Raw genomic sequence first — 27,923 nt, 5'->3', positions numbered from 1 at the left:
AGCCTATGATGTGTATGCATCTGTGATATGGTGAGAGCCGGAAAAGGGGCTTGAGTGGGTCCAACTGATGTTATACCGCTAATTAGAATTTTGATATCCTGCCTTCTGTTTGCTTAATGAAAGGTTCATCAAAGTTACTGGATATTCATTTGCACATTAATAAACACCTTTGAAATGTTTTAAGGACTAGACGATAACGTAATGGATTTGTATGGTGTATATTTGCAAAAAGACATCTTGGCACCACTGAGGCATGGAGCGAAACAATTAACAAAATGGGTCTATTTAATGAATTGGAAAAAAGCCATGGCTTGAGGGTCCATCTTTTACGAAAAGCAGAACCTTCCCCATCAATTTAGAAATCACAGTAGTCCAGGGAATCCAGATTAATATCCTCAGCAAGATATGTCTTGCTTAAAGAGATGAAGCTGTTGTCCCAGTTGCATCATGCCAAGCCCGACAGGTAGGGCGTATGCTCCTGACATGCAGGTACTGGTTTGCTGTCTTGGATCTTCAGAAGCGGTCTTCAGGTTCTGGTGCAACGTCGCCGTTCATTGCGTTTCACCGCCTTGAAGGGAGCAATATTCATCACAATGCACCTGTTTTCTCCTCCATGTTATTCTCAGTTTTATATTTCCAAAATATATATTAAAAAAAAAATGTTTTACTACTCGCTCATCTTACTTCCCCTTTGTTTTGAAATAGTCACCTGTAATAGAAAAGAAATATTTTAAAATTATGATTTGTTTTGTACCATTGGCGGCTATAAAGATTTGAGCCCTCACTTCCCCCGCCATGTTTAATTGAAAACCAACAACCAAGGAAAAACTTGTCACAGCTTTTAGGAAGGGCATTTAATACAGTGAAGTAAACCTTGAGGGAAACAAGCTGCAGTGGCTCAAGTAGTTATGACAAACGACCCAATACGGAATCAAAGAGCAAATGGATATTGTGCAGTGCCATCTTCCACATGTGTGTTTATCTATGAAGGACAAACATAGCTGGGGAGCCATAGTAAGTTGCACATGTTACATAAAAGGAAATCCAATGAGGAGGTGAAGGGCTTTCTTCATGTGTTAGCCGAGGGTGTGGCTTGAGATGTAGTCACACCAAGTGGTATTTGCGAAGAAGCTCTTTTCTGGCGTGCATGAGCGGAGTGGAGAATCAGATCTACGAATTGATGCATTCCATATCCAAGATGTGTTTAAAAAAATAAAAGACATATTTTCTGGTATTGTCCTTTCTACAATGGACACAGATTCACAACAATGCAACGGTTAGAGGATGGGCATCTACCACCCTTAGACCATTGATAATACCACAGGGTTGAATCTTGCAAACAGTGGCTTCTATCTGCTGTGGAAGGGTAAAGGAAATGGCAAGGGGTACCAAAGGGAACGTCAGGGTTAGCAGATGATACCACTGGGAACCTGCAAACCATCCATGCTTTCTATAACTCAGCTTCCAGTATGGGGAATACTGGGCTTCAAGTACTGCAGTGACCTCTTAAGATACAGGATTTATTCAGCCTGATCGTGTGGCCTGATTATGCTGTGGTGTAGATGACGCACAGGTCTGGAATGTGATGTGAATCTGTTGACGAGTTATCTAGTGGGGAGATTAAGCTTTTCTGTGGAGTTCAATGGATCTCATGAATGTCAAAGAGGAACTTTACTATAGTCATGAAGTCCCTAAGAGTCTACAAGTTCCAATTTCATTCTAGGGACATGAAACAGAGGCTCTGTTGAAAGCAGTCAGTGTCAGGAGACTATGGCAAAACATCCTGAAAGCCCTAAGTAAAGACCCCCCAAACATGTGGTGTTGAAGGAGAAAGACTTACAAGCCCATTCAAATAAATAGGTATGTGAACAACCAGTTTTTATGTTCCAATAAACTAAAACAAAAGCTAAATATTTTATTTCATTCAATGTGTGCTTGTCCAGCTCTGCATCGGAAAACAAAATGAAGGGGTATGGATGTATCTCTCATACTTCTAGCCCTACATTATACTTGCTTTAAGCACCCGGCTTCTGTGAAGCTGACTCGGCAGCCCGAGGTACCTACAGCGCTGTCCACCACCGTCCGGCACACTCTACGAAAACTGTTATCCTCTCTGTCCTGGACACTCTTCGCCATAATGCAGATATGGTCTCTGGTGCTTCTTGATCTCTCCCCCGCCTTTGACACGGTCGACCACACCATCTTGGTCGACCGTGTTAAACAAGCTGGCACCCAAGGCGCGGCGGCTGGTTGGCTTACCTCATTCTTGGAAGACCGGACCTAGGCCGTCCGCCAAGACCATTTTTTGGCCCCGTGGCATAAAACCAACTGTGGCGTCCCACAGGGCTCCGCTCTCTCCCCCCATTTGTTCAATCTCTACATTGTCCCCCTGATTCAGTCCCTCAAAGATAGGAATATGACGGTCTATAACTACGCGGATGATTTACAATTGGTTTTCTTGGTAGACAACCCGCATAGTTCCGTGACCGAATTTCAGGCCACCATGCTACACATTCAACAATGGATGGACTACAACCACCTTAAACTAAACTCCGGCAAGACAGAGCTTGTTCTTACTGGGGACAGCCATAGGTTTTGGGGCCCACACTACTGGCCATCAGAGCTAGGACCTCCACCCTCCCCTTCCCCATCGGTCAAAACATTAGGAGTCACCCTCCACAGTGACCTGTCACTGAAAACTCAGGTGGTCTCGGTCATCTCTAAATGCTTCTTTCAACTGAGGAAAATTAAGAAAATACACCGCTTTCTCACACAGAAAGCTTTGATCCAAGTGGTAGCCTCCACTGTCCTATCGCATCTAGACTAGTCTAATTCTGTATACTTGGGTATGCCGATCTATCTGTTCAAACTGTTGCAGATGGCCCAAAATCAGGCAGCCAGACTGATTCTTCGCCAACCTAGATGGCAACCAGCTACCCCTCTGCTGAAGGAAATACACTGGCTTCCAATCCCCCAACGCTGTACTTTCAAGGTTGGTTGCCTTATATTTAAATCCCTGAATGGCAACAAACCAAAATTCATTAACTGCCTGATACTCAGGCACACACCCTCTAGGAACCTACGCTCTGCCCATCTTTCTCTCCTCACTATCCCCGTCTCCAATCGGGTACGTCTAGGAGGACGAAGATTTGCCACACTGGCCCCTAGATTGTGGAACTCCTTCCCGTTGGAGATCCGTTCTTGCACCCTCCTTTTGTAATTCAGGAGGTCCCTTAAAACGTGGCTTTTTACACAAGCCTATAATTAATGCTGTTCACTGTTAGCTCTCAAAGCCTATAGCGCCATGAAACCACCCGGTGTACGCGCGCTTTATAAATCATTATTAACATTAACACCACCCTGTCTCATATATATCGTCCCAAATCAACTCCTGTCACAGCAAACATTAAAAAAACATATCAAAGGAATTTGCAAATAATCTTAAATCTACACTCCCCGTCCTCCATCACATTCTCTCAAGCTCCGGCCATTGGTTAAAAACAAGTATTTGCAATGCAATAGGTCTCGCATTATTAAAGTTTGAGCTATTGGCATTGCTAATAATAATCCAACACCAATAGCTCAAACATTCAGTAATACGAGGCCTATTGCATTGCAAATGCTTGTTATTATATCTTTCACTTCAGCACAGAGAAGTATTGTTCACCTTTTAAAACCCATATGAAAAGGCTCCACAAGTAATGTTTAGCTCACAACATATAAACACCTGAATGGACGGGTGACCGCTGTCTGTTGCCATGGCAGCCTGATCTAATTACAAGATTTGTCATGGCGGGAGTAAGTGTGCTGGAAATCTACAAGGCTGCCATGTATCGATCGACAAGATGGAAAGGAAGGGGGGGGAGTGAGTGAGTGAGAGGGCTCGGGGGGACATATCAGCCTTGGAGTTACCCACACACCCACCCCCAATCGACTGCCGCCTCCTTGAGTGCCACTGATGGCCGTAAGACTCTCTCAGGGGGAGGACGCTAGCGCCTAGGGGCATACACTTCACAGCGGAGAGAGGTCTCAATTATTTCACTATTTACAATAGCAGCTTCTGTATACAGTGCATCGAAGACGAAATGGATGACAAGTTGGCACTAAGCAAATACCACATTATTATCATGATGAGTGCTACTGCGCCCGCTGTCTCACAAGCCGTCACCCTGAGACCTCTGCTTTCAGCGCCTGCCGAAAACTGAAATGCTTCTTGGAGTTAGGATTGGCACCTTTCTCAGGGAAGCATCTGCAGTGTAACACAAAATGATACCCCCCCCCTCCCGAATGTGACGGGGTCACTGATTTTCCCATATATCCAGTGGTCGAAGTGGGCGGGAACGGCAGGGCACGGCGTACCCCTACTTCTTCAATTCCAAGGAGTCCGTTACCCTACTTTTTAGGTCTCGCCTGACCCAGCGCATGCGCTGGTCTGGCGAAACTTTTTGAGAGAGCTCAAAAAAGTGCTACCATGGCCAGCCTAGAGCTACAGTGCATATACGCGCGCTCCGCGCTTGATCGCGATTACTTTCACTTTCGCGGCCGCTTTGATGTTTGATCGCGATCGCTTTAGCGGCATAGCCAATAGGTCTAGCTTTTGGGACCTTATAAGTATTTAGTTATGCAACTGTTGCATCGCTAAACACTTATAAGGTCCCAAAGGCGAGACCTATTGGCTATGCCAATGCTTGTTTATTTTGAAAATGTGTCTAAGGACGCAAGAATTCGCCACCGCCTATAAATAAAGCTCGGGGTTCCTGGCGTTCGTGACGGGCGGGAAGGCACAGAAGTAACAGGACTCTGTCTTTTCCTTCTTGCCCAGAGAAGAAAATACAGTGTCCACTTCTGCTCTGCCGCTTCAGCTGCTCCCCACCCCCCCACTCTTTCCTTCGTCCCTCTCTTCCTGTCTAGCAGCTCTTCTCTTACTGAAAACGGAGTCTTCAAGAGGGGGTTTTCACTGTCTTTCCTCTCCTTTCTTTTATTTGCTTCCCTGTGAAATGGATCCAAAAAAGAAAAACATTTTTGCTGGAAATGTCGTATTTTAATTCCAAAGTGCAGCATCTGGAATAAAAGGTTAAAAATATGAAAAATACCTAAATAAAGTAGGACAGAGTGGTAGCAAACTGGCCAGATTGATTTTATTCACACCCAAACACATTAGCGCCACTTTTACAGAGTTTGCCAGTGAAGCGCTATTGTTGTTTTCTTGTCTTTGTTTTCCCTGGGCTTGCAACTAGTGCATCAATGCTGGAGGTACAGCAAAGTGTGGATTGGAAAACAAAATGTGTACTGCGGCTCTGCGTCCAGGAATGTGGTATTTTTACCATACTGCTTACGTTTTGTAAGGATATAAGCAACGGACATTGAAATGGGTACATTCAGGGCCCTGTAATCATGTCCTTAACTTTTCAGGCAAAAGCACTCACTGATTTCTGAATAGTGAGTGTAAACGCGTTAAGGTAACCATGTTGTTCCTGCTTACATTTCACATGGTTGGCTAAATTTTGCATTCCCTATGAGTGTTTGCTTATTCCAGGATGTTGTTACTCTTTTTGTAGGCCGCATATTGCTCTTGTCTAGTGCGTAATTTAAATTGAGCCGCATCCATGTGCCAGCAACAATTGGGTTGTAGTTGAAGGCATTGTGAATTTTTCTCAGTGGGGCAGTATGGTGTTCAGTGGGGGAGAGGATGTGGCACTATGGCCAGAGCTATGGAATTTGGAACTGGAGAACCAGGTTCAGCCTTAATAACCAGTCCTCCAGACCACTCCCCTGAGGGAGCACATTCCTATGCTAGACCTAAGAAGGCTGCGCAGGACCTTAGAAGCGCTGGTGTCGTAGCACCAGCAGGTGGATTCTAGCATGACAAGTGTAGTTTAACCTTCAAGGCTTGTCCACCACAATGCATACTAAAGTTCATCTCCAGTCTTGCGGGCAGGCCTATGAAGCAGCACAGCCTTCAACAACAGTGACTCTGTCACTGTGGTCACAGGACCCTTTAGAAGGGCCAGCTCTAGGGCAGTGCAACCGGTGTGACCGCACCGGGTGCTGACTTTCGGTGGAGGCATTATGTTTGCAAGTATACTAAGGTTTTAAAAGCGCTTGCTGCCTACTTCCTGGCCTCCAGCAATTTTCGGCAACAATAAAAATATCATGATGACTCTGGTGTTTAATGTTCTTCCTAGAGAGAGATCATTTTTTCTAGTGGAAGTTTTAATTCATGGAAAGGTAGCTCAGAGGGTTAATGTGCCTGCTGCAAAGACCATGTACCATGCAGATTGTGAGAAGTTGGCCTGGTTTATGCTGTCCACTAGTTATAGTGGGCACCTTGTACCAGTACAAACAACCCTTATTGATGATAGGTTTAAAGACGTCCTTTATTGAAAGCTATCCTAGTGGTAGCTATGGAGAGCAGCCTTCAGGCTAAGTTTTGAAGGAGTGTAAAGCAGCTTGGTTTACCAGATTATAACCTTTTGAATTACTAAATGAAAGGAGATCCACACAAGGTATATATAAAATATATGTATTTATTTCTAAACATTCACTACTAATCTCTTTATGAGATACACAATAATACAGTTCTAAAATGACAGTAAATAGCACAATATACAATGGGCCCTAGGGGCAGAACAAACCATATATTAAGAAATTGGTATAAGAACCACGACTTGACTAGACACAGTGCCTAGTGCACGTAGAATTGCTGGGACCCCAAGGAACCACCCAAGGTAGTGACACAGGAGACCCACGAGAGACACGTGCAGTGTGAGAACACAGGCGCGAGCCCCGTTCTATTCTATGGGAAAGTCGTGGTTGGAATTTTAGAAGTTGAGGACTTTGAACAAACCCCTTTAGACTTAGGGGGTTCTAGGGCCAGCACCCACGGGCGCACCGGAGTACTCGAGTTACCTCACCCAGGGAAGCCGGGTGCATAGGTGTCAAATGGTGTAGGGAATCGTCGTTGATTTCAATGGCGATCTGCTGTAAAGTGCTGCTGCCGGGAAAGAGAAAAGTGTCCAGTGTGATCCAAGCCTGGATCGAAGATCAGAAGAACCGGAAAGCAGAGGGGACAGAGTCTGGGTCACTTGCCAGTGACCAGGGGCATGATAGACAAATGCCCACCGATGTCGGGTGATTCAGGTGCGAAGAGGTGAAGCTTGACTCTGCAGCCATGAGGACCAGGAGGTGTCAACGACAACCAGGAGCTGGATTCGAACTGTTCCACAAAGGATGTCGAGTGCTGCGGTGTCGGAGCTCGGATTGAACACAACAAGCCTTGGCAACAGTAACCCATGCAGGAAGAGAAAAGATGCTTCGGTGTGGACCAGCAAGGGCCTGGAGATTCCCCATGCAATGGAGAGTCAGGGCACATCTGGAGCAACCAGGTAAGCCCATTTAGAAGTAAAGTTGCCTTCACAAGGACCCACCAGTCGACTGACTAGGGATCGCGAAGGGACCTCGAGAGAAAACACAAAGGGCCAGCTCACGGAACACTCGTGGAGTGTAGGCAGGCAATCTTCTGTGAAAATGCTGCTCAGGTCAGAGCTACAAGTAACCCAAAGCTCAGCTGCAGGAGTCGTTGGAAAGCTGATGCTTCTGCAAAGTGACGCGGTGTCAAGGGGTTCGGGTTGCACAGTCGCCACGAGGAATACGGGCCGAAGACTTGCTGTGGGCACTGATCAACCTCTAAGACCACAGAAACCCACCTCCTGCATTGCAAAATTATTCGGAGTCCGGCGGGAGCTTCGAAGATGCAAACCGGTCAGATGCATCTTTGGTGACTGCCTTGCAGGTGAGTAACTCCTTTACTCCAATGGAGATTCTACACTCATCTAGTTCAATGTAGATCGTCGAAGTTCCAGGATTCAGTATCACAGTTTCGTCCAGGTATAATCTAAAGTCCTGTAGCCAGGGGTTCCTTTCTTATACCTAAGGAAGTGGTGGGACAAACTCTAGGAACCCACCTATAGGAGGGTCAGGAAAGAGGGGTGAGTACACCCATTTCCTTTGTCCAGTTTCGCACCAGAGCAGGGGCTGGTAGCCCCTGCAACCGGTTTGAGCTGGACTGTGCACAGGGACACCAAATGTGCTCCCAGTGCTGAACTTCAAAGCACTCTTGGAGTGCACCCACCCAGCCCCAATACACTAAAGCCTGTCCGGGAGGTGGTGACACCTCCCTGTGTCAGGAAACCTATTGTCCAGGCCTCCCATGCTGGAGTTTTGTCCAGCAGCAGGAGGGCAGAATCGTGTCTGTGGCTGGCAGCATCCATTTTGTGACGCCAGTGCTCTGTTAGCTGGTACCAGGTATACCGGTGCTGTCATGTCTCTCCCTCTAGATGGGTGGGATCATACTCCCACACTATTTACTGGTGTGGGGGTATGATTCCAAAGTGGTTGACAAACACAACATGTTTCCATGCAGCCATCCCAAAGTTAGCATTTACCGTTTGGTTATAATGCACTTAAGAGTGTATGGTTTGGCTGCATCACAAACAACCCCGGAATAAAGGTTCCAAAGGCTGCAGAGGGGCTCTGCTCATGCATGGGCACCCTCTCAACTAAAACCCAGCACCCTGCCTTCAGAATTGGTAATGCCTGCCATAGGGGTGACTGATAGGTTTATATGTGCAGTGATATGGAGAGATATAGTGAACCTATATCTCAGTAAGGGGTGCATGCACCACCTTACCCAGGCTGCTGTAGCAGACCTGTGGTGTCATTTTGCAAGGCTTCCCAGGGGTGGCACAATACATGCTGCAGCCCCTGGTAGGCCTCTGGGGTACCTAGGCCCTGGGTACATAGTATACCATATACTAAGGACTTATAGGGGTACCCCAGAATCCAATCTGGAGTGTACCTGTAGTACTTGCAATCAATTTAAGGGAGAAAGCAGATAGGCTGGGGTCCTGAATAGCAGGATCCCAGCCAGACTAAGTTGAAAACCAGCAAAACACCAGGAATAAAACAGAGGCAACCATGCAGTCAGATTCCACTATCCTACACAGATCACAAAGTGCACATATTGTAAATAGGCCAGTGGGCTACTGCTTTTGTCAGAGAGATCCTTTTGTGACTTGCAGTTTATAAGTTAAAATCCTAACATACAACAGTGAGCTATTAACTTTCATCTAAGAACTGCATACAAACTGCAAGGTATAAATTAGAGCATCATGTCGCCCCCCCCCCCCCCCGGTCTTTGATTATCCTTATGTTTTAAAAAGTGTTCTTTTGGATAGAAATCAATTCTGTTTATTAAAGAGAACCCCCCAACCATGGTATTACGTTTTAAATTCTGAGTTTATGGTTCTCCAGACCAATCACTATTAAATTATACAGCCTAGTAGTATGGTTGTCATGTGACTCCTACACCTTGTAGTCCTTAGTCTTATGTAACATTTTCTATACAGTGATTTACACACATATTGATTGTCTAATGTGTGTGATGTAAAGTGCTCGACACCCTACACTGGTATGAGTGGCACTGTAAATCAAATTAAATGCATCTGAGAGAGAGTGTGGTTATGGAGACTTGAGGGGCACTGTTAAAGGGTGGTAGTGAGGGAATCCATGGCAGAGGTGGTCATTAGGGGGCAATAACAAACATTAATGCACAGGGCACCACCAGTGCTAAGGCCGGCCTTGCCCTTGAGGCCAGTCTGCCTCACCCATAGTTAGCTCCATTGGCCTTGTTTCAGAAGTAGTAGCTGCAACTCACCAGGGATTGGCAATGCAGAATTTGCAAGCACACCAAACTAAGATCGCAAACTTCACAGTCTCTCTGCTTCATTCACAAGCACTTTTAGCATGTGCTGCTTGCTGTGGGGCCACTGTAATTAAAATATGCAGCAAAGGAGGACAAAATTATGCTGCAGTGTTGACTAAATTATGCATTGAAAAAAAGGCTGCCGCGTGATGCAGTATATTTTCTGATATTTTATTATTTTGACATGTGTACACATGCTAACAGTCTTTGGAAAATGTTTGCCTTATTAGTACCAGCGTAACATACAAATGCAACAGTGAGAAAGGTGATCAGTCAACCTTTGTAATAAGCCATCCACTCTGCAGCAAAACAAGTCACATTTTGTATTAACTTTTGATACGTTTGAGCTATAAACAATTTATTAGTTTAAATGGTCAGATCATGCAGCAGATCTTGCATTAGGAGGCAAATATGGCAGAGCCATAATTATATAGAAAACATTTGCAAACTAGGATATTTTGCCATTCATGTTTGAACTGCTGTTGTGGAAAAAGGGAGAAGTGCTGATGATAAACTCCATGGCTCGGCGACAAATGGCTTGTGCTTCCACATTTTATCATATTTGGGACATTCTGTGATTAGAAGCATATCCCACTTTGTGAATGTGTTTTAATGTCAATAACTCATTATAAACTTAAATAATCATGTGTATCCATAGGTTGATTAAATTGGGCAGTGAAATGCCAAACAAATACTAAAAATTGGGATGTTTGCGCTTTCTGGCCACAACTCTGGCTCCGCCCACTGAGCCAATACTTGGGTTATTCCCACCCTCTGATTCTCCGCCCACAGTTCCCCTACTTTTTTTTCCCCCACTTCGACCACTGCATATATCACAAATATGCATTCGCCTTGAGCTTAAAGGGCTCCCCCCGAAGTACAAGGCCCCCCTAAAAGGTTGAGGCCCCCTGCGCCGTAGAGACTGCAGTGGCCACCGTTACCTCCCTGGGAAGCACACGTGCATTTTCCACGTTTTGAAATCCTGAAAAGACAGGTGTGGTGTGGGACGACACCTCCGCGGTTCTCCTCGCGGCTCGTGACTGCAGGCCTAGCGGGTGTAAATAATTACGCGGGGACAGTGTGGGTGTGTAACGTGGTCCGCCGCCGTAGCCTCAGTGGCGTACACGCGCGCGCGACCTACTTTTATTCTTTTTAAGTCACGTGACCTGACGCGTATGCCCCAGGCGTATCGCGTCATGATCACGACATCACATTCCTCCCCAACAAACACAAAATCAAAACTTTATCTCAAAACCTTTCTGACATTGGAATTCCCGCCCGATATTCACTCTTACCCCAAACAGTGCAAATTTAACGTGAATATACGGAACAGTCTTACGTGAGGTAGTCCTTAAGACGACAGGATGGCTCAGGATTATTCCGCAGATGGTATTGCGACGCCCCTCGTCCTTGTGAGTCTCCGGGACTTCCGCATGGCTCTTCACTGGGAGTCACAGTTTCGTGAGACTGTCGCCTGGGGCTCAGTGGTGGGTCAGGCGTCCCTCGCTGCTGCGAAGGCCATGGATAGTCATTTTCTCCTAGGTTATCCGTGGCCAACTCTGTCACTCCACCTCCGGTGGCACCATCTTCCACCCGGCCTTCAGCACCCCTTGGGTCACAGGGGCAGCCCCCTTTTTCGGGGCTTGCTTCTCCTTGCGGTGGGTTGTACCTTTGGAAATAGGATACGTTTCTGGTTATTCTCTCCCTCCCACGAGTGGCCATGATGCAAGTTCCTTTGACAGACTCCACCGTCCATGGTTCTTTCTAAAAGTTCAAACGGAACTTGCTTCCTTGCGCTCTGTTCATGAGGAGCACGGTGTCCCCTCTGAGGATATTGGGTACAACAGCTCTTCGCCAGGTACTGGCATGAGCATGTGCGTTCCGTCGCCTGGCATCAATAGCACTGTCCTCAGGGGTCTCTGGTCGCCACTCTGGATGGTGAGGGATTGTGTCAGTGACAATTCTTCCCATCAGTAGATGTGCGGGAGCCACTCCAGTGGTCGTGTGAGGTGTCTGGCGATAGCTCCGGAGGAAGGTGAATATGGCCAACTCTACGGACTGAGCCTTATCATAGGCAATACGTATTTCTTTATTAAGTGTCCTCATGAATCTTTCGGCCTCCCCGTTTGCTTGTGGCAAGCGGGGAGTAATTCGGCGATGATGTATGCCCAGCGCTTGCAGGTATGTAGCAAATTCTTGACTCTGGAAAGGGGATCCGTTGTCCGTCCTGATCTCTTTCACGAGCCCATGGGTAGCCATGATCTTCTCAATCTTGGGTATGACTTCATTTGCACTGAGTGCCGACAGTATCTCCACTTCAGGATACTTCGAGTGGTCATCGATGGTTACCAGGGTGTGGCGTCTGTCCGGAAGACTACTGAAATCTACAATCACTCGGGACCAAGGGACCCTCGGCCGAGGTTCCATGATGACAGGGGCAGGTCGGGGTGACTCCCCCGTGACCTGACAGGAGGGGCAGGTTCGGACCGTGGCTTCTACCAGGTCATCCATGAGTGGAAACCAAACTTTTGTGCGGAGTCGCGACTTTGTTTTCACCATGCCTTGAGGTCCTACATGGGCCAGATCTACCACCCTCTGTGTTAGCGACGTAGGGATTACCAGCCGATGCCCTCGCAGCAGACACCCGGTATCATCCTCGGTGAGTTCATCTCGTACATGGTACAAGCTGTCCATTATCCGTTGTGCCAGGGTTGTCAAACTCTTCCACTCATCCTTGGCCTTGTTCCAGTTGTTGCTCCGGACCGCTCCCTTGGCGCGCTGCAGACACTCATCCTGGCTGGTGGCTTGCTGGAGACTGGCCATGGAGATGGGTATGGGACAGGATCGAGCAGTGACACATCTTACATACTCCTCCGTGTCAGTGGCTTCCTCCATTTCTTGGGCTGTAGCTTTCCGAGGATGGCGGGACAGGTAGTCGGCCTGATTTTTGGATCCGGGTTGGTATTCTATCTTACAATTATAGTTCTGTAGTTGCAGCATCCACTTTTCAATTCGTGGCGGTGGCTTGGTTGAGGTCCTTGAAAAAAGTGACACCAGCGGCTTGTGGTCCGTCGCTACTACAAACGGTTTCCCATACACGTACAAATGAAAATGGTGACACCCCCAATGAATCGCGATAGCCTCCTTTTCTATTTGTGAGTATCTTTGCTCCGTCGCGGTGAGGGATCTGCTCGCGAATGCTACAGGAGCCCATTCTTCTTGAGGATTCTTCCTTTGTAGGAGGACTGCTCCCAGCCCAACCGGACCAGCATCCACGGCAATTAGGGTTAACTTGGCGGGGTCGAAGAACGCCAGCGTTGTGGCTTCTGAGAGTGACTCCTTGATTTTCTCAAATGCCTGGGTTTGTTCACTTCCCCATTTCCACGGGGTGGATTCCTTGGTCAATTCCCTCAGGGGGGCCATCAGGTTGGCCAAGTCCTGGATGAATCTTCCACAGTAATTGACCATCCCAAGGAAGCTGCGAACCTACGTGACATTGGTGGGAGCCGCCACTTCTTTGAGGTCCCTCACCTTCTCAGGATCGGGGTTCACCCCTTCCGTGGAGAAGGTGTATCCAAAGAATTGCAGTTTAGTGCATAGGAACTCGCACTTCTCTCGGTGTAGCGTGAGGGCAGCCTCTCGTATCCGGCGTAGCACTTGAATCAGTCGGTCATTGTGCTCTTGGATGGTTTTGGTGTGGATCATAATGTCATCACTGACATTGATTGCCCCCGGGATTCCTGCAATCAGTTCTTGTATCACATTCTGAAACACCTCCGCGGCACTAGACACTCCAAAACTTAATCGGGTGTATCGCCGGAGTCCCACATGTGTGGAAAAAGTTGTAATATTTCGGGAGGCTTCGTCCAGTACTAGTTGGTGATATCCAGACCGGAGGTCCAATTTCGAGAACCACCGGGCACAAGCCATTTCCCCTATGAGATCATCTATTGTGGAAGTAATGTGGCGTTCCCGCTTGATCGCGACGTTGGGGAGTCGCATGTCGAAGCAGATTCTCACCGCGCCCGGCTGTTTGGGCTTCCGGGCGACTACGATGGGGGACACCCATGGAGTGGGGCCTGACACCTTTTCAATTATCCCTGCCGCTTCTAGCTTCTTGAGTTCTTCTTCCACCAGCGGCCTTAGATGGAACACTATCCGCCGGTGTTGTAGGGCAACCGGCTGAACCGTTGGTTCGATGTGGAGATGGATTTCTTTCCCTCTGAATTTTCCAATCCCCTGGAATACCTCCTCGAATTCGCCCAGGATGTGCTGCATGAATTCCTGGTGCACTCCGAAGGCAAATGTCACCACTCCTAGATCTTCGGCCGCTCGGCATCCCAGGAGCATTCCCTGGCCGTCTTCCGTGACGTAGATGTTAGTGGTAACCGACTGCGTGCCGTGGGAGATGACTGTCCTGAACCGTCCACGTATTGTCGACGGTGCTTCTTGGCCATATGCATACACTGTTATCGTTGAGGGGTGTAAGGCCGGTTTCGGGTGCATTGTGCTGTGTAAGGTGGCGGCCATGATGTTGATGGTAGCCCCGGTGTCCACGACTGCGGTGACCTCTTGCGACCCTACCCGGATGTTACACTGTGGTAGCCATCTTGCTTTGCGTGTGGCGGTGCCAATCATGTGAATCTTGTGCACCACTCTCTCCTCTTCCTTATCGTCATCCATGTCGCTGGGTATCGGATCTCCTTCCTTGATGGTGTTCGCCGCTCGGCGGGGCCTGCGGTACTTTTTTGACCGGCATACCTTTTCGAAGTGATTGAAACGCCCGCACCCCGAGCATCTCTTCCCTTTCGCCGGACACTCTGCTGCTGCGTGCGGTGGTCCCCCGCAGTATCCACACGACTTTGGCTGTTCTGGGGATGAAGTTCCCGCTCCTTTCTTGCCCCATTTCTGCATGGGCTTCGCTGCCACCGCATTTACAGGTTCAGTCTTCACTGGCGCTTGAAGAACCGCTTCCATGTGTGCCGCCCGTGCTATCGACAGATCTTTGGTCCGACCCATCGTCAGGATTTCCGCCAATGGCTTCCCAGACTCTTCCAGTATGCGCTCTCGCAGTTTGGCTGATGCGCACCCCTGGATGATCTGCCCTCTAATTTCTTCCGTCTCGTCCCAGAAGCCACACGTAGCCGCCAGGTTCTTTAGGCTAGCGTGATACGTGTCAAGTGATTCCTCCGGAAGTTGGCGCGCTTGTCGGAAGATGAACCTCTCATAATCGCGGTTGGCCATCGGTTCGAAGTGTTCGTTAAGGGCAGCTATCGGCGTTAGGTGTGTTTTGGGAGTGGCTTCCACGAGCGTCTTGACAATGTTGTGAATGTCTTTTCCACCCAGGTGTATGATCATTGCCCTTTTCTGGTCCCTATGGACTTTGGTGGCCTCGAAAAATATGCGTAGCCGGTCTTCCCAGTCCTTCCATTTCGCCGCGACCGAAGACGGTGACCCTTCCACTATGAAGGGTTCTATTGGCGGTATCGTCGACATGGCTGGCGTGTAGCTCGGTGCGTTGTCCCCCTGGGCCTCTGCGTGAACTTATCCTGCCTGTCGGACCTCTTGGCCTCGTGGGTATTCCTCTCACCGGGCACACTCCTGCTTATTGGGCCAACTCTCCTGGGTGCAACAGTGGTGCTGCCTTGCTGCTATGTGGGGATATCTTGGTTTCCTCCCACCTGGGGCCACAGACACTCAGCCACCAGTACTCACAGTCAACTTCAAGAGCAGCTTCTCCTCCTGTAGGGCACCGGGCAGCACTCGCTGAGCTCACTCCCGTGGGGGCGACAACTCGGCCCACTTCCAAGCCTGGACCACGTGGTGATCGCGCACCTCCTGCACGCGCCACATGCGCTCTGCCGGTAGCGCGATCGTTCCGCGCACCAGGCCTGCCGCAGGGGGTGCTGGAATCAGCCGAATCAGCCGACCGCACTGCATTGGGGCACGAGCGCCGTGAGCCGAGAAGAGTGCTTGCGGCCGCCACACCAGCGCACCACGCGTCAGCGAGGGTACGCCCGCCCTCGTCGCCAGTTTCTGTGGTGTCGGGCGACACCTCCGCAGTTCTCCTCGCGGCTCATGACTGCAGGCCTAGCAGGTGTAAATAATTACGCGGAGACAGTGTGGGTGTGTAACGTGGTCCGCCGCCGTAGCCTCAGTGGCGTACGCGCGCTCGCGACCTACTTTTATTCTTTTTAAGTCACGTGACCTGACGCGTACGCCCCAAGCGTATCGCGTCAGGATCACGACATCACAGACAGGGAACTTATACTTGAATATTGAACTGTGTAAAATCCTCTGTATTTTTAAATATTGAAATACTGCCTCTATTTGCTTTGATAATTATTGGTGACTAGTTGACGTAACTCTCAAAAACTTTTGAAGGGATTTCTTTGTTTTTGCATTTTAAAGTTTTATTTTCAAATGGGGAAAATACTGCCTTTGGCTTGTTTCCTTCAATTTGCTTCTTGGCTTTGACATAAAAACGCCAAAGTGTCGGTAAAATCCTGGACAAATGGCATCCTGGGGGTCTAAATGGCAGGCTACAGTATTGAATTGTAAACAGAGCTGAGACCCCGGGGTTTTCCAGTTCTAATAACGTGGTTCTGATATACCCCAGCACTAACGATAGATAAAAAGAAAGCACGACCGAAAAGGTCAAAACAGAAACTGCCTCAGCCGCGGAAAAGAAATGCTGTTCTTGTTTAAGTTTCATGTTTTAATTACTCTTGCATTCCCTAAAAGTATTTGCTTTTCTCGGGATGATATGTTTCCGTAGTTTTTCATGCAACGTATTACTCATTTATAGTGCCTAGTGTGAAACGTGTTGCTTCTATGGAGCTCTGTGGGTTGAGGTTGTGGGTGGGCCACGACTGTCAGTTGTGGAGTCCTGGCAGAATGCAGTGTGAATTTGTCACAGTGCCTTTCACTGTGTCATAAAGGGGCTTTGAACGCATGCTCATCCAAGCCTTGGCCTCTCCGCGGAGCACACAGAGCAATGGCCTTGCATGCCAATTATAATTTGGATTACGTGCAAAAGCGTGGGAAGGATGAACACAGCTGTCAAAATACTGACAGGGTGAAAGTTCAAGAAAATACAGTGCGTATAGGTGAGCGGGTATGTTGTGCGTGGGGGGATTGGTGAAGTGCAGGAGATGCAAGGAAGTATGTGAAATAGAATGTAAAAAGAAGGTGCTGGAGAGGAAAACACAGCGTGAGATATGCAGATTGAGTATTTCAGAAAGATATGAGGAGAAAAGGAGTGTAAATGTCTAACAAAGAGACTGCAGAAGAGAGTGATGTGAAGACAATAGGACAGACTGAGACACTCTAATAATAATATTTAATTGATAGTCTACTTAATAAAAAAATAAAATAAACATATATATATATAGATATATATATATATATATATATGTGTGTGTATTTTTTTTTAATCTGTGGCCCCTTGTGTGCTCCTCCCCCGTAAAACTCACATCTAGAGACCCCACTGTCTGTTCTGAGCTAGCACTGCTGAACGGGACTATTTTTACGCCTGTTATTTACAGCGGTTAGAAAGGAGAAGCGCGGAATGAAGCACTACATACAAACAAGTTTTATAAAGTACCCATTCTATGGATGTCAATGGGCCGGCTCCAGTGTTGCCAGATTTTGAGACCCACCCCAAGCCCAAAGCTGCTCAAGTATAAGCCCAATCCAGCCCAACGCAGACCAGTTCCAGCCCAAAAACCAGCCCAAAGTAGCAAGTCTCAAATTATGCACAAATAGTCATCAGAAACAATTTTAAGGACAAATATACATTCTATTCAATATACAGATCGTGGGAGGGAGTTAACTGGGAAATGCTACTCACTGGAGGCTTCCATTCTCATGAGTCATGGTCCTGCCCCACACTCAACGGTGTCAATAAATATATTACGCTCTGCACATCTGCATATATACTATAATATTACTAATCACCCTCCTTCTGTATTTCCCTTGCTAGGTATCAGAGTGCTTTACATAAAGACACCGACAATAAATCATGCAAGTGTGTAAATCAATGTACAAGATGTGTTGCATGACTGTGAAGGTTAAAAGAAGCAGCAGTCACAAATAGCTCACTGTGCAATAGTAAGAGGCTTACTAATTATGAACTGCAAGGAACAAAAGAATCTGTGTTCAAAGCAGTAGCCCACTAACCTAGCTACATTAAAAAAAAAAAATCTGTCATCTGCATATTACATGATGTGTTTTGCAGGAGACACATTAACCTTCTACATTACTTTGATTCAGATCTGGGACTACACAAAGCAGAGATCTCTCCGACAAATACATTAACCTCTAGAGTTCTCACCAATTATTATTCCCTGATATTTACTGGGCACCCCTGCAGATGTCTTAGCCCCATAAAATATTAGAAAACACAGACTGTGCAACCAAATAAGCATAACAGATGTTGTACCATGCTTCTCCTTCTTGCCAGTTTCTTTATAGCAGGGTTTTAAAAACAATGTTAGTACTATGTGTTGAGCTCCACATTTTACATTGGGATTGTGTCACTTTTGCAGCACAAGCCTAAAGCACAATTTGATAAATCTCATAATGTGCTTAATGTACTCATTATATACTACAAAACAAATGTGTGGGTTCTGATCTGATGTCACTTCGCGTGATGTCACTTACTGTGATGCCACACATTGTGACATCATGGGCTGTGATGGCACACGCCATGAGGTCGCTTGCATACTGACTAACTAGGTTACTGACTAACTAGGTTGTTCCCCCACGTGCTAAAGCTGCAACTTCAATGCCTTCTATTTTATGAAGGAATCATTTTACCCAAACACAAAACCTGCTTTGCCAACTTGTTCAAAAAACTACCAACCATCAAGTCCAATATTTAAAAAAATACAATTTACACATTTTCCCTCTAATGATTTGGCAAATTAACACACGCGTCCCATGGTAAAAGGCACTAACACAGGGAAGGTAGTTCCATGCTTTCACATCCACACATGCATTCCACAGGCCTGCCCCTCACCTTCGGGTAACTTCACATGTGGTGTACTTCCAACTTTCACTCAATATCCATAACAAAAACGGGACCAGACCAGAGAGATACCTTAAAAAATCAGCCACCCTTTAATTATTTTTACAAATGAGGTTGACTGGAATGACGCATTGGTCAGTGCACACACACCCTCTTTGTAGGGTGACCAGATCTTGACAACTAAAAACCAGGACATTTTGCAAAAATAGAAGGACTACAATTTTACATCAATGGTGCTCTGCAGAATGACAACTCTTATCAACATAGAAACAGAGAAGCAGTAAGAAAATAAATAAAATGGTAATTTCTAAATCCAGCAACATATCTGTTAATTAAATTGCTTACTTATAATAGCTGCCAACTAGTACAACTTTACAACACCCAATAAGTTCCTCTCAATGGTTTCCATCTACACATTCTAAAAAGCGGGACATGAGCCAAAATTGCAGAAATATGCCGGGACAGCTGGTGAAAGTCACCCTACCTCTGTGGGATGAATCTCAACCTAGACAAGCTCGTACAGTATAGGTAGCCTGGACAGACAGGTAAAAATTAAATGTTATGTCACTTACTTAGATTAGGGCAGGATACTGTCAGTCAACCAAACCATCCTGGTCAACTCCTGGTGTCCTCCTGAAGTTGAAGGCAGCTACTCAAGGACAGGGATTGAAGGCTGGGGTCGGGCCGCGACTTGTTGGCAGCAGACAGTGCAGACACAGGCCAGCCAGCCCAGGCCAGGTACCCCAGAGCACGTGGGGATGCACGAGAGAGACAACGAGAAGATTAACCACCAGTGCCTGCTACTGTCTGGGACTGCAGTCACAGTACCACAGACACTACTAGTCTCGAGTATCTCTCCAACAGTGATGACCCACCATGTGAGTGAGACTTAGTCACCAAGCTCTTGTACCTCATCTGTCCCTACCCTGCCCTGGCCTTTGGCCTCCTCCAGGCTGGCCTTTGGCCTCCTCCAGGCTGTCTGAGTGTACTGGAGAGGTGGGTGACAGCAAGACATCAGACTACACAGAGAGAGGTGCATTTTACATTACCCCACATTACAAGGAGCAAGTCTGCCTGATGCGGCCTGCGGGCGGGTGATCACACAGCCTGACCACGCACATCGTCGTCAACCAGGAGTCGGGAGAGAGATGCTCCTCCTGAGTAGAGACGAGTCAGTTTGGAAAGCGCACCAAAACTGCTGAGAGCCTGAGTGAGGAGAGCGCATGGCACGCGAGAGTCACGTGTGGTGGCAGTGGGGTGGAGGTCGGCGTGCTGTGTGCTATACATGGACTAAGGCAAGGGGCAGGGCTGCTGACAGCATATACGGAATCATTAGAGGGACAAGAGAGTTAGTCACGTCGTCACACGCACTGTGCGCACAGGCTGGGCTGGTCGTCTCCGTCCGGACTTCCTCCCTCCTCCAATCATACTTCTCCTCCAACCGTACCTCACCAATAACCACCTCCCTCCTCCAATCATACCTCTCCTCCCTCCTCCAATCATACCTCAATCCAGCTTGCTGCGCGTCGCTCATTCACCAGCAAGCGCATGCCAACAGACTCCTCATGGTTGGCGCCGCCCCAGCAGTATTTTTGCGCACAATGGGCTTAAACCCGCCCAAAAAGTAGCCCCCCGCCCGATATGGGTTTTTCCCGCACAAATGGGAAAAATGTCGCCCAATTGTGCGAGAAATAGCCCAATCTGACAACACTGGCCGGCTCCTAAGTGCCGTGGGTGGGTTGCAGCCGCGAGACATGGGAACATTCTCACCGAGGCATTCTAAAGACTGCGCATGCTCCTGTCGTGCTGCACAGGTCGTACATGGTTGTTGTCATACCTTTGGGCGCTGTCAGAGGTCAGGTGCGCAGAACAGACGGTGCGGTTTGCGGAGCGCCGATGGGCGGAGTATCTGCTTTTCAAGTTCTGTTGCTGAAACCTACACTCACATATAGTGGAAATTGCCGCTATGCAGGAGCCAATGCTTGTCACCCGTACTGTGGATGAGAGAATCAAGGTCACAGGTTCGAATCCCATCGCAGCTGCATTAAACTTTCCTCGATAAGAGTAAGGCTTTTTTCCCCGTTAGAATCACTACTTTAAATTCCATGTACTTGCAGCCCAGGCTTGGCAGATTGTGTTCAAGTAATGTCCTTCGTTTACCTTCAGATGGACGTTTCGGTCCTGTGACGTCTCTGTGGCAGCACGACAGCGCGTGGCAGGAGTATTGTGACCTAATTTGCTGGAACACGTGGCGCTACGGAGGTTTTGAGCACGCGCTGCGGCACAGAAGCGGGAACATCTAAGTAGGCTTTAGGGAGGGGGAGGGCGGGCCACAAGACTTAAGTGACGTTAACATTCAGAAGGGAGAGGACCAAAGGAGGGGCATTGATAAGTAACGAGAACAGTTATCCCCAGTTAAAGAAGAGGAGGATCAAGTTAAGGGCGTCAGCACTGAAAGGGGGAATTTACGAACAGGCGAGGCATTAATTATTATTATTATTAAATTAGATTTGTATGGTGCACAGCTACTCGGAGGTGTCCCGGCACCTGGGGACAATGGAGGACAAGAGGCAGGGCCACTGGAGTTTTGATAGGTTTTACTGATTAAAGAGCTATGTCTTTAAGTCCTTGCGAAATTTAAGGTACTGCTTTTCATGACGTAGGTGAATAGGAAGGGAGTTCCAGAGGGAGGGAGCTAAAAAGGCAAAAGATCGTCCCCCCATTCTGGCTCGTTTGATTCTAAGCACCTGGAATTTTAATTGATTTGAGGATCGAAGTGAGCGTGAAGGGCGATAATGTTGGACATGGGCGCTAAGATAGTGGGGGGCTGAGCCCATGTTTATTCTATACATGTAACAGAGGGCTTTAAATTTGGTGCAATTGTCAATTCTCAGCCAATAAAGTTCAAGGAGTGCACCAGAAGTGGGGGCCGTTCTGGGAAGATGGCAGAGCAGTCTAGCAGCGGAATTCTGGACCACCTGAAGTCTGCGGAGCACTTCCTTGCCGGCACCCAGATAGAGCACGTTACCGTAGTCCAGTCTGGAAATCACCAGAGCCTCAACGACAGTTCTTGGTTGGCAGCTGAAAGCATCCACAGGATTTTCCGAAGCCACTTTAAAATAGCAAAGCAAGTTGAAGCTACTTTAATCACCTGCTGCTTCATTGTCAGTTGATCATCAATGACGATGCCGAGGTTGCGTGCTGATTGAGATGGGAAGGGCCAATGTTGGGGGCCCCAGAGCGATTTTTTATTACCAAAGATGAGGAGTTCGGTTTTTCCTCCATTTAGCTTGAGTTTATTTGCGTGCATCCAGTCGGCTATCTTCAATAACCCTGATTGAAGAGAGGGTGACTTTGAGGTTTCCTTACGGGAGAGCGATTAGATAAGCTGGGTGTCATCAGCGTAGGAATAAATAGTCAGGCCTCCTTGTTCTGCTATTGTGGCCAAAGGACTGACATATATGTTGAAAAGCAATGGGCTGAGAATAGAGCCCTGGGGCACTCTGTACGAAGATATCTGAGTCCGGGAATGAGCCATAGAGGAGAAGACCTGAAAAGTCCTATTAGATAGAAAGCTAGACAGCCACATGAGTGCCTTACCGCCGAAGCCCTTAGTGTTGAGAATTTTTAAGAGAGAGGAGTGGGAAACGGTATCAAATGCTGCACTTAAATCCAGCAGGATAAGTGCTACCGTTTCTCCATTAATTGACAAATATTTTCGGTCACACCCAGTAAGGTCGACTCTGTTGAAAAACCGGCACGAAAACCCGATTGAGAAGGATGTAAAATATTTTCAGCTTCAACAAACTTGATCAATTGGAGATTGACATGCTTTTCCAAAATCTTAGAGAAGATGGGAAGCAGGGAAATAGGGCGGAAATTAGAGAGAATCTCAGGGTCGGAGTTGGCTTTTTTTTAGTAAGGGGAGGACCATTGCATGCTTCCAGGCTGCAGGAACGGAAGCTTCCTGGAGTGATATATTTAGGAGCTGCATGATAGAGAGGAGTATGGGGAGATCTAGTTTTTGAAGTACAGTAGGGGGGATAGGGTCCTGCGGGGAACCAGACTTAATGCTTGTAAGAATATTACGAAAGGAAAGAATGTTCAGGGGAAACCATTCATTAAGCAAATTGTTGCTATTTACTTGGGCTATTTCCTGTGAGGTGTGAGGTGACGTGGAGTTTTGGGTTGAGGTTTTGAAATGACATTAGGGTGATTGTGGAATTCGAAGTAGATTTTATCCATGAAAAAAGTCGCCAAATCATTACATTGTTTAGGGATAAGGCCTGGGGGCTTGGGTTGACAAGTGTCACCCGAGAGCTCCTTTACTACTCCAAACAACACCTTGGGGCAGTTTTGTGACTGTAGAATAATATGGTTGGTGTATTCATTAATAAAGCATCTGTAAGAAAGAGAAGTTTGAAGTGTCAGCGGAGGGACAAGAGGGATAAGGAGAGACGAGAGGAACCAGTGGAGCATGCGTATCACAGAGGAGCGGGGGTGGAAAACGAAACCAGTGGTGCGCGCGCACCACAGAGGAGCGGGGGCAAGGGTGCACGGCAGCGAGGCGAACACGTGCTAGCCACTGGTGGGAATGGGCGGAGCAAAGGCAAGACATGCGCCCGCCTTTGCCCAACTGCATGCCCTATTTTGGGGCTTGAGCCAATGGCGGGCGACGAAAGCCTGATCACACGCACGAGCGTGGGAGCAGCTTTCAGAACCCCCTTACAAGAGGTCTCATGCCGCGCACTGCAACGCTAGGCACGAGACCTAATGAACTTAAACAGATTTCCCATTTCCCTACCGCTCCCTTTAAAGCTACAACGCTGACGTTTATGGTGGCCAGCTCCTTTTAGGCCATTACGGACACTGTTTCCAGTCCTAGACTTTTGTGTGATAGTATAATGCATTCTGGGTATTGTAGTTTTGTTTTACTTCCATTAAACTAATTAGACTAATGCACCTGAAATCAAACATAAGTAGGTGCAAAGTTCAGGACTGGAGATGGTGTCTGCAACAACCTGGAGTGAGGTGTTCACCCTACTGATGGTGGGCTCGCTAAATCCCATATGCTTAGATAATCAGTACTGTGCTAGTTAGAAAGTCAGGCCGAGTGGTTAGGTCTGTCACCAGCTAATATGAATTGCAACCAAATAAGAATGGGTGCTGGTCTATTTATCAGCGAAGAAAATTATACAACTGATACACAATATTTACTGTCCCTCTAAGATAGACTTGAGATGTCAGTTATAGTAAATACCATGCAAAGTTTGCTACATAAATCCTCTACGGTGTACGGCGTATGTGCGGTTAACAAAAATGCATTTACAAAGGAGGATTGTACAGTCCTGAAAGGGATAAAAATGAATGAATCATGAATGTTGGCCCTGCATTATGTTGAGATTTTGTACCCGCCTCCTTGGGCCCAGGTAAGTTGAGTATTGCCTGTCTCATTTCCGATTCATAGTGGCACCAGATAGGGCAGATCACTGTCACCCCTCATGTTCGCTCTGGTGAGTAGCCCCCTGGCCGAATGGATACGAGTGGATGCGCAGATACAGTGTTTTTACTGGTCCAACAATGAAGAGGATGGAGTATCGCTATACGCAAGCGACATGCTCCTTTTTGTTCAGTACTAAAATTCTTCAATTCTGCGTATTATGGAGATTCTAAATGTCTATAACAATGTTTCTGGACTAAAGGAAAATTAAGAAAAGTTCACTAATGTGCATCTTATGGGGAATCACCCTAGATGGCTTGCAGATGTGGGCGTGAAGGAAGTGGATGATCATTTCCAATACTTGGAGAATTTGCAACCGCAACATAGTCTCCCTACTTAACAGACTAAGACAAGAAATACAAAACGTGGGCCTTGATGTTGTTATCAATGATAGCGTAGGAGGTGTGTTATTCAAAATGATTTCCCCCTCTTCACTTTTTGTATATTTTGCAGAACCACCCTTTTACACTGCCACCCCCCTTTTACGGGATTATCCAATCTCCGTTGACAGCCTTTTTTGTGGGATAACAAAACGCCAGGGTATCCTGTGCCAAATGCACTCTGGGTATGTATGATTGGGTCCTGGGCTGGGCCAATATTAATTTATGTCATCAGGCTACACAGCTCATCCCGATTAACAATTGGTTACATGGGGACAGATATTGCTCAGCTTTTAGACTGAACTTGACCAGTTGACTTTACTATATAGTACCTCTATACCACCGGCCTTGCCATCAGTTAATAAAATGCATAAATCTCAGGTCTTTCGGAATCTACAGGAACATTACCGTAGTAAGTTGAAAGTCGAGCCAGAATACAATCCCCTGGAAGATAAGCTAGTAGTTAAGGAGCTTGGGGTCAATGGAGTTTCATGGTTATACTGTTCTCTAAGTGAAAGGCGGATGTAGGGCCAATAGATGACAACGAATGGGCTGAGAAAAAAAATAGCAGTCAGAACTGTGGCAATTTAATCTCGCCTTTGCCTGATACAGTTCAAATACCTCCATTGATTTTATTACAACCCTGAGCGCATATGGAAGATGGGCAGAAGTCTATTGCCTTGCTGTATTAGATGGGATCCCTTCTATAAAGTCTGATTGGAATACCTGATTATCTTCCAATACTGGAAAGTGATCACACAGGTTTTGGGTGACATTGTAGGTAGGGAGATCACTATGGATCCTAAATTGGTGCTATTGGAGATTATAGATGAATGAGGCGGCCCATGCTGTGACAGAATACTTGTAGCTGTGGGGAGGGTTGTAGCTAAGAGAGGCATTGTGAGATGCTGGTGTTTGCCATCTGCTCCTCTCCTTCTCATCCTCCCCCAACGAAGAAATGGTTGAGGGGGATCAACATTTGTGCTACAACAGAGGAGTCGATTTGTAGAGTTCATGGGAGTCCAAAAAAGTACACCAAGATCTTGGTTAGGCTCTGAGACCATTCTCAAATTCCTCTTAATTCATTGTAACTACCTAAAAGTGTACTAGTTGACAACTCTAACCATTCAACTGTCCTCCCAACAATGAGGAAACTTTATTGACCTATATATTTTGTACTGTAATCATGGTGTGGATCACTGCAATATACCCGTAAATGTCCTTATGGTAAAATCAATAACAAAGGATATAAAAAAGATAAAATAAAGATCCATCTAAGGATGACCGTGTGCAGTCATCTGTTTTAGAGACTGCTGTTTGTTGCAATGTAGGCTACCACAAACGAAAGAATTGTACTACAAATCTAAAGAGCATGGTTAATTTTATGGGCTTATGTTGGAAATGCTGTTGTTTGAAGCCAAGACCTGTAATTGAATTTCTTTAAAAAGGGCTCAGTATTTGTGATTAATGATAACATCAAATTACTGTTTTGCTAGCTTGCAATAGGCTTCATCCCTATGGTATTAATAAAAAAAATAGAAAGAAATCACAAGCATTTTGAGACTGGTAAAAAGAAGCACATTCAACATAATCTACATTGGTTGCTACTGTTTTTACTATCTTACCCAATTTTTCTACAGTTTCAACGCACAAACTTGGAAACATTCCTTCACGATACGTCGCCACCAGGATATAGGTATTTGTTTTCACTACAATCAGTCCTTGGTCCACCTTGGAAGTGAAATAATATCAAAAGAAAAATCAATAATAGGTTAAAATAAATTTCTGGGTTTAATGTACTATGTTCTGCCAGTGCAGGCAGTGGATAATGCAGAGAGTAATACACAGCATAAATGTCTTCATGAATGATCAGAGAGAGAAGGAGGGTGCCTGGCCCTGCAGAAGGAGAAATGCTCTAGAAGAAAAAACTTGGCTGTGCCCCTGGGAGTGTGTGAGACCCAGAAAAAGCCAACTATCAGCGGAAGCATCGCTGGGATCAAGCTGTGCCTCAAGATGTCACCAGGTCTCCCCTAGCACAATTCTGTGAAGAAGATGAATGCACAGCCCTGCACGAACCATCACTTCTGCAGTCAGAGGACTGTTGGTGCCGCAGCCACTGTGAAGCACAACCACGAAGGACCAATCACCACCTGCCATAGGCGCTCAGTCCAGACGCTACACCTCCCATGGATGCCAAGTCTGGAGGCTGCACCTGCTATGGATGTCCAGCCCAGAGGCTGCACATGCTATGAACGTCCAGCCCAGAGGCCGCATCTCCCAAAGGCCAGTCCTCACCATTCCTACCTGCCAAGTTGACACCTGCAGCGGTCTGCAAGAGAGAGGAGTGGGGCCGCCGCTGCAGACGAACAAAAGCCACCAAAGACACTGACCAGTGTGTGCCGGCACAGCTATTAGCACTGCCCTCCAAGAAGAGTCCTTAGCTGAAAAGATAACAGTGAGGCATGACCTCCCGAGACTGAATGACTGCAAACATGAGCAAAGCCAAAATGCTATAAAGATTTATATTTATCCGTAGGATTCTGTTAGGCAAAATAACTTTAGGAACTGAGCCACCAGTTGCCCAGGGGCAGATGCTTAATGAAACTAGCACCTGTGCCTAATTTTGCCTACAGTTGACTCACAGGAGGGGACCTTCCAAGATGGGGGTAGACACCGCAGAGCCAGGATGGAGGCACCGGAGCGGGTGCAGCAATTCCGTATGAGCCTAGGGTGAGATTGTTTAACCTTGATTTGGATGTCCAATTGTGTAGTATTCGTACTAATGTGATATTAAAATAACTTTCTTCTCCAAAAGACAAGCTGAACAGTGATTTATTGGGTTTGTTGATTGATTGTTGAGTTTTGAGTCTTAGCCACCCTCCCCCAAACTACTCCCCTGAGAAACCTTTCACTGCTCACCCTCGCTACCCTGAGAGTCAAGAGGGGAAAAGTCTACGTGGTTTAGTTTGCGAAGCATACTAGGTCCAAGGACACCAGTGGCAAACGATCCTAACCCCCACAGTTGGGGCCCAGTACCCCCGTATGCCCTTGGTCCCCCGGAAAGGGGTCCAACACCCCCGAAATAAATTTCCTGCCATATCTTTTCTGACCACTCCCACAACCCCATAAGGCCTATCTCACTTGGCTCCTTTTCAATGTAAATGATCATTTTTAACTTAATTAATAGGAAAGTACTTAATTAATTTCTATAGTTTTTTTAGAAGACTAATATTGCACTCCTACACAATG

At 46.9% G+C, this 27,923-nt stretch overlaps 1 protein-coding gene across 2 annotated transcripts in view; it reads right to left on the bottom strand.

The window, feature by feature from the left end:
- Positions 1 to 267: 267 nt before the first annotated feature.
- Positions 268 to 27,923, bottom strand: part of PFN4 (profilin family member 4) — an 85,794-nt gene continuing 58,138 nt past the window's right edge. For both annotated transcript variants that reach the window (XM_085609158.1, XM_085609159.1), the window contains exons 4-5: positions 26,300 to 26,405; positions 268 to 709 (exon numbers count right to left, since the gene is read on the bottom strand). In XM_085609158.1, coding sequence (XP_085465284.1) covers positions 681 to 709; positions 26,300 to 26,405 — 135 coding nt within the window. In that variant the 3' untranslated portion in view covers positions 268 to 680. The remainder of the gene's footprint in view (positions 710 to 26,299; positions 26,406 to 27,923) is intronic.

Source organism: Triturus cristatus, chromosome 6, assembly GCF_964204655.1.
Source record: "Triturus cristatus chromosome 6, aTriCri1.1, whole genome shotgun sequence".
Classification (NCBI taxonomy): Eukaryota; Metazoa; Chordata; class Amphibia; order Caudata; family Salamandridae; genus Triturus; species Triturus cristatus.
This window is presented reverse-complemented; position numbering and strand designations above follow the sequence as displayed.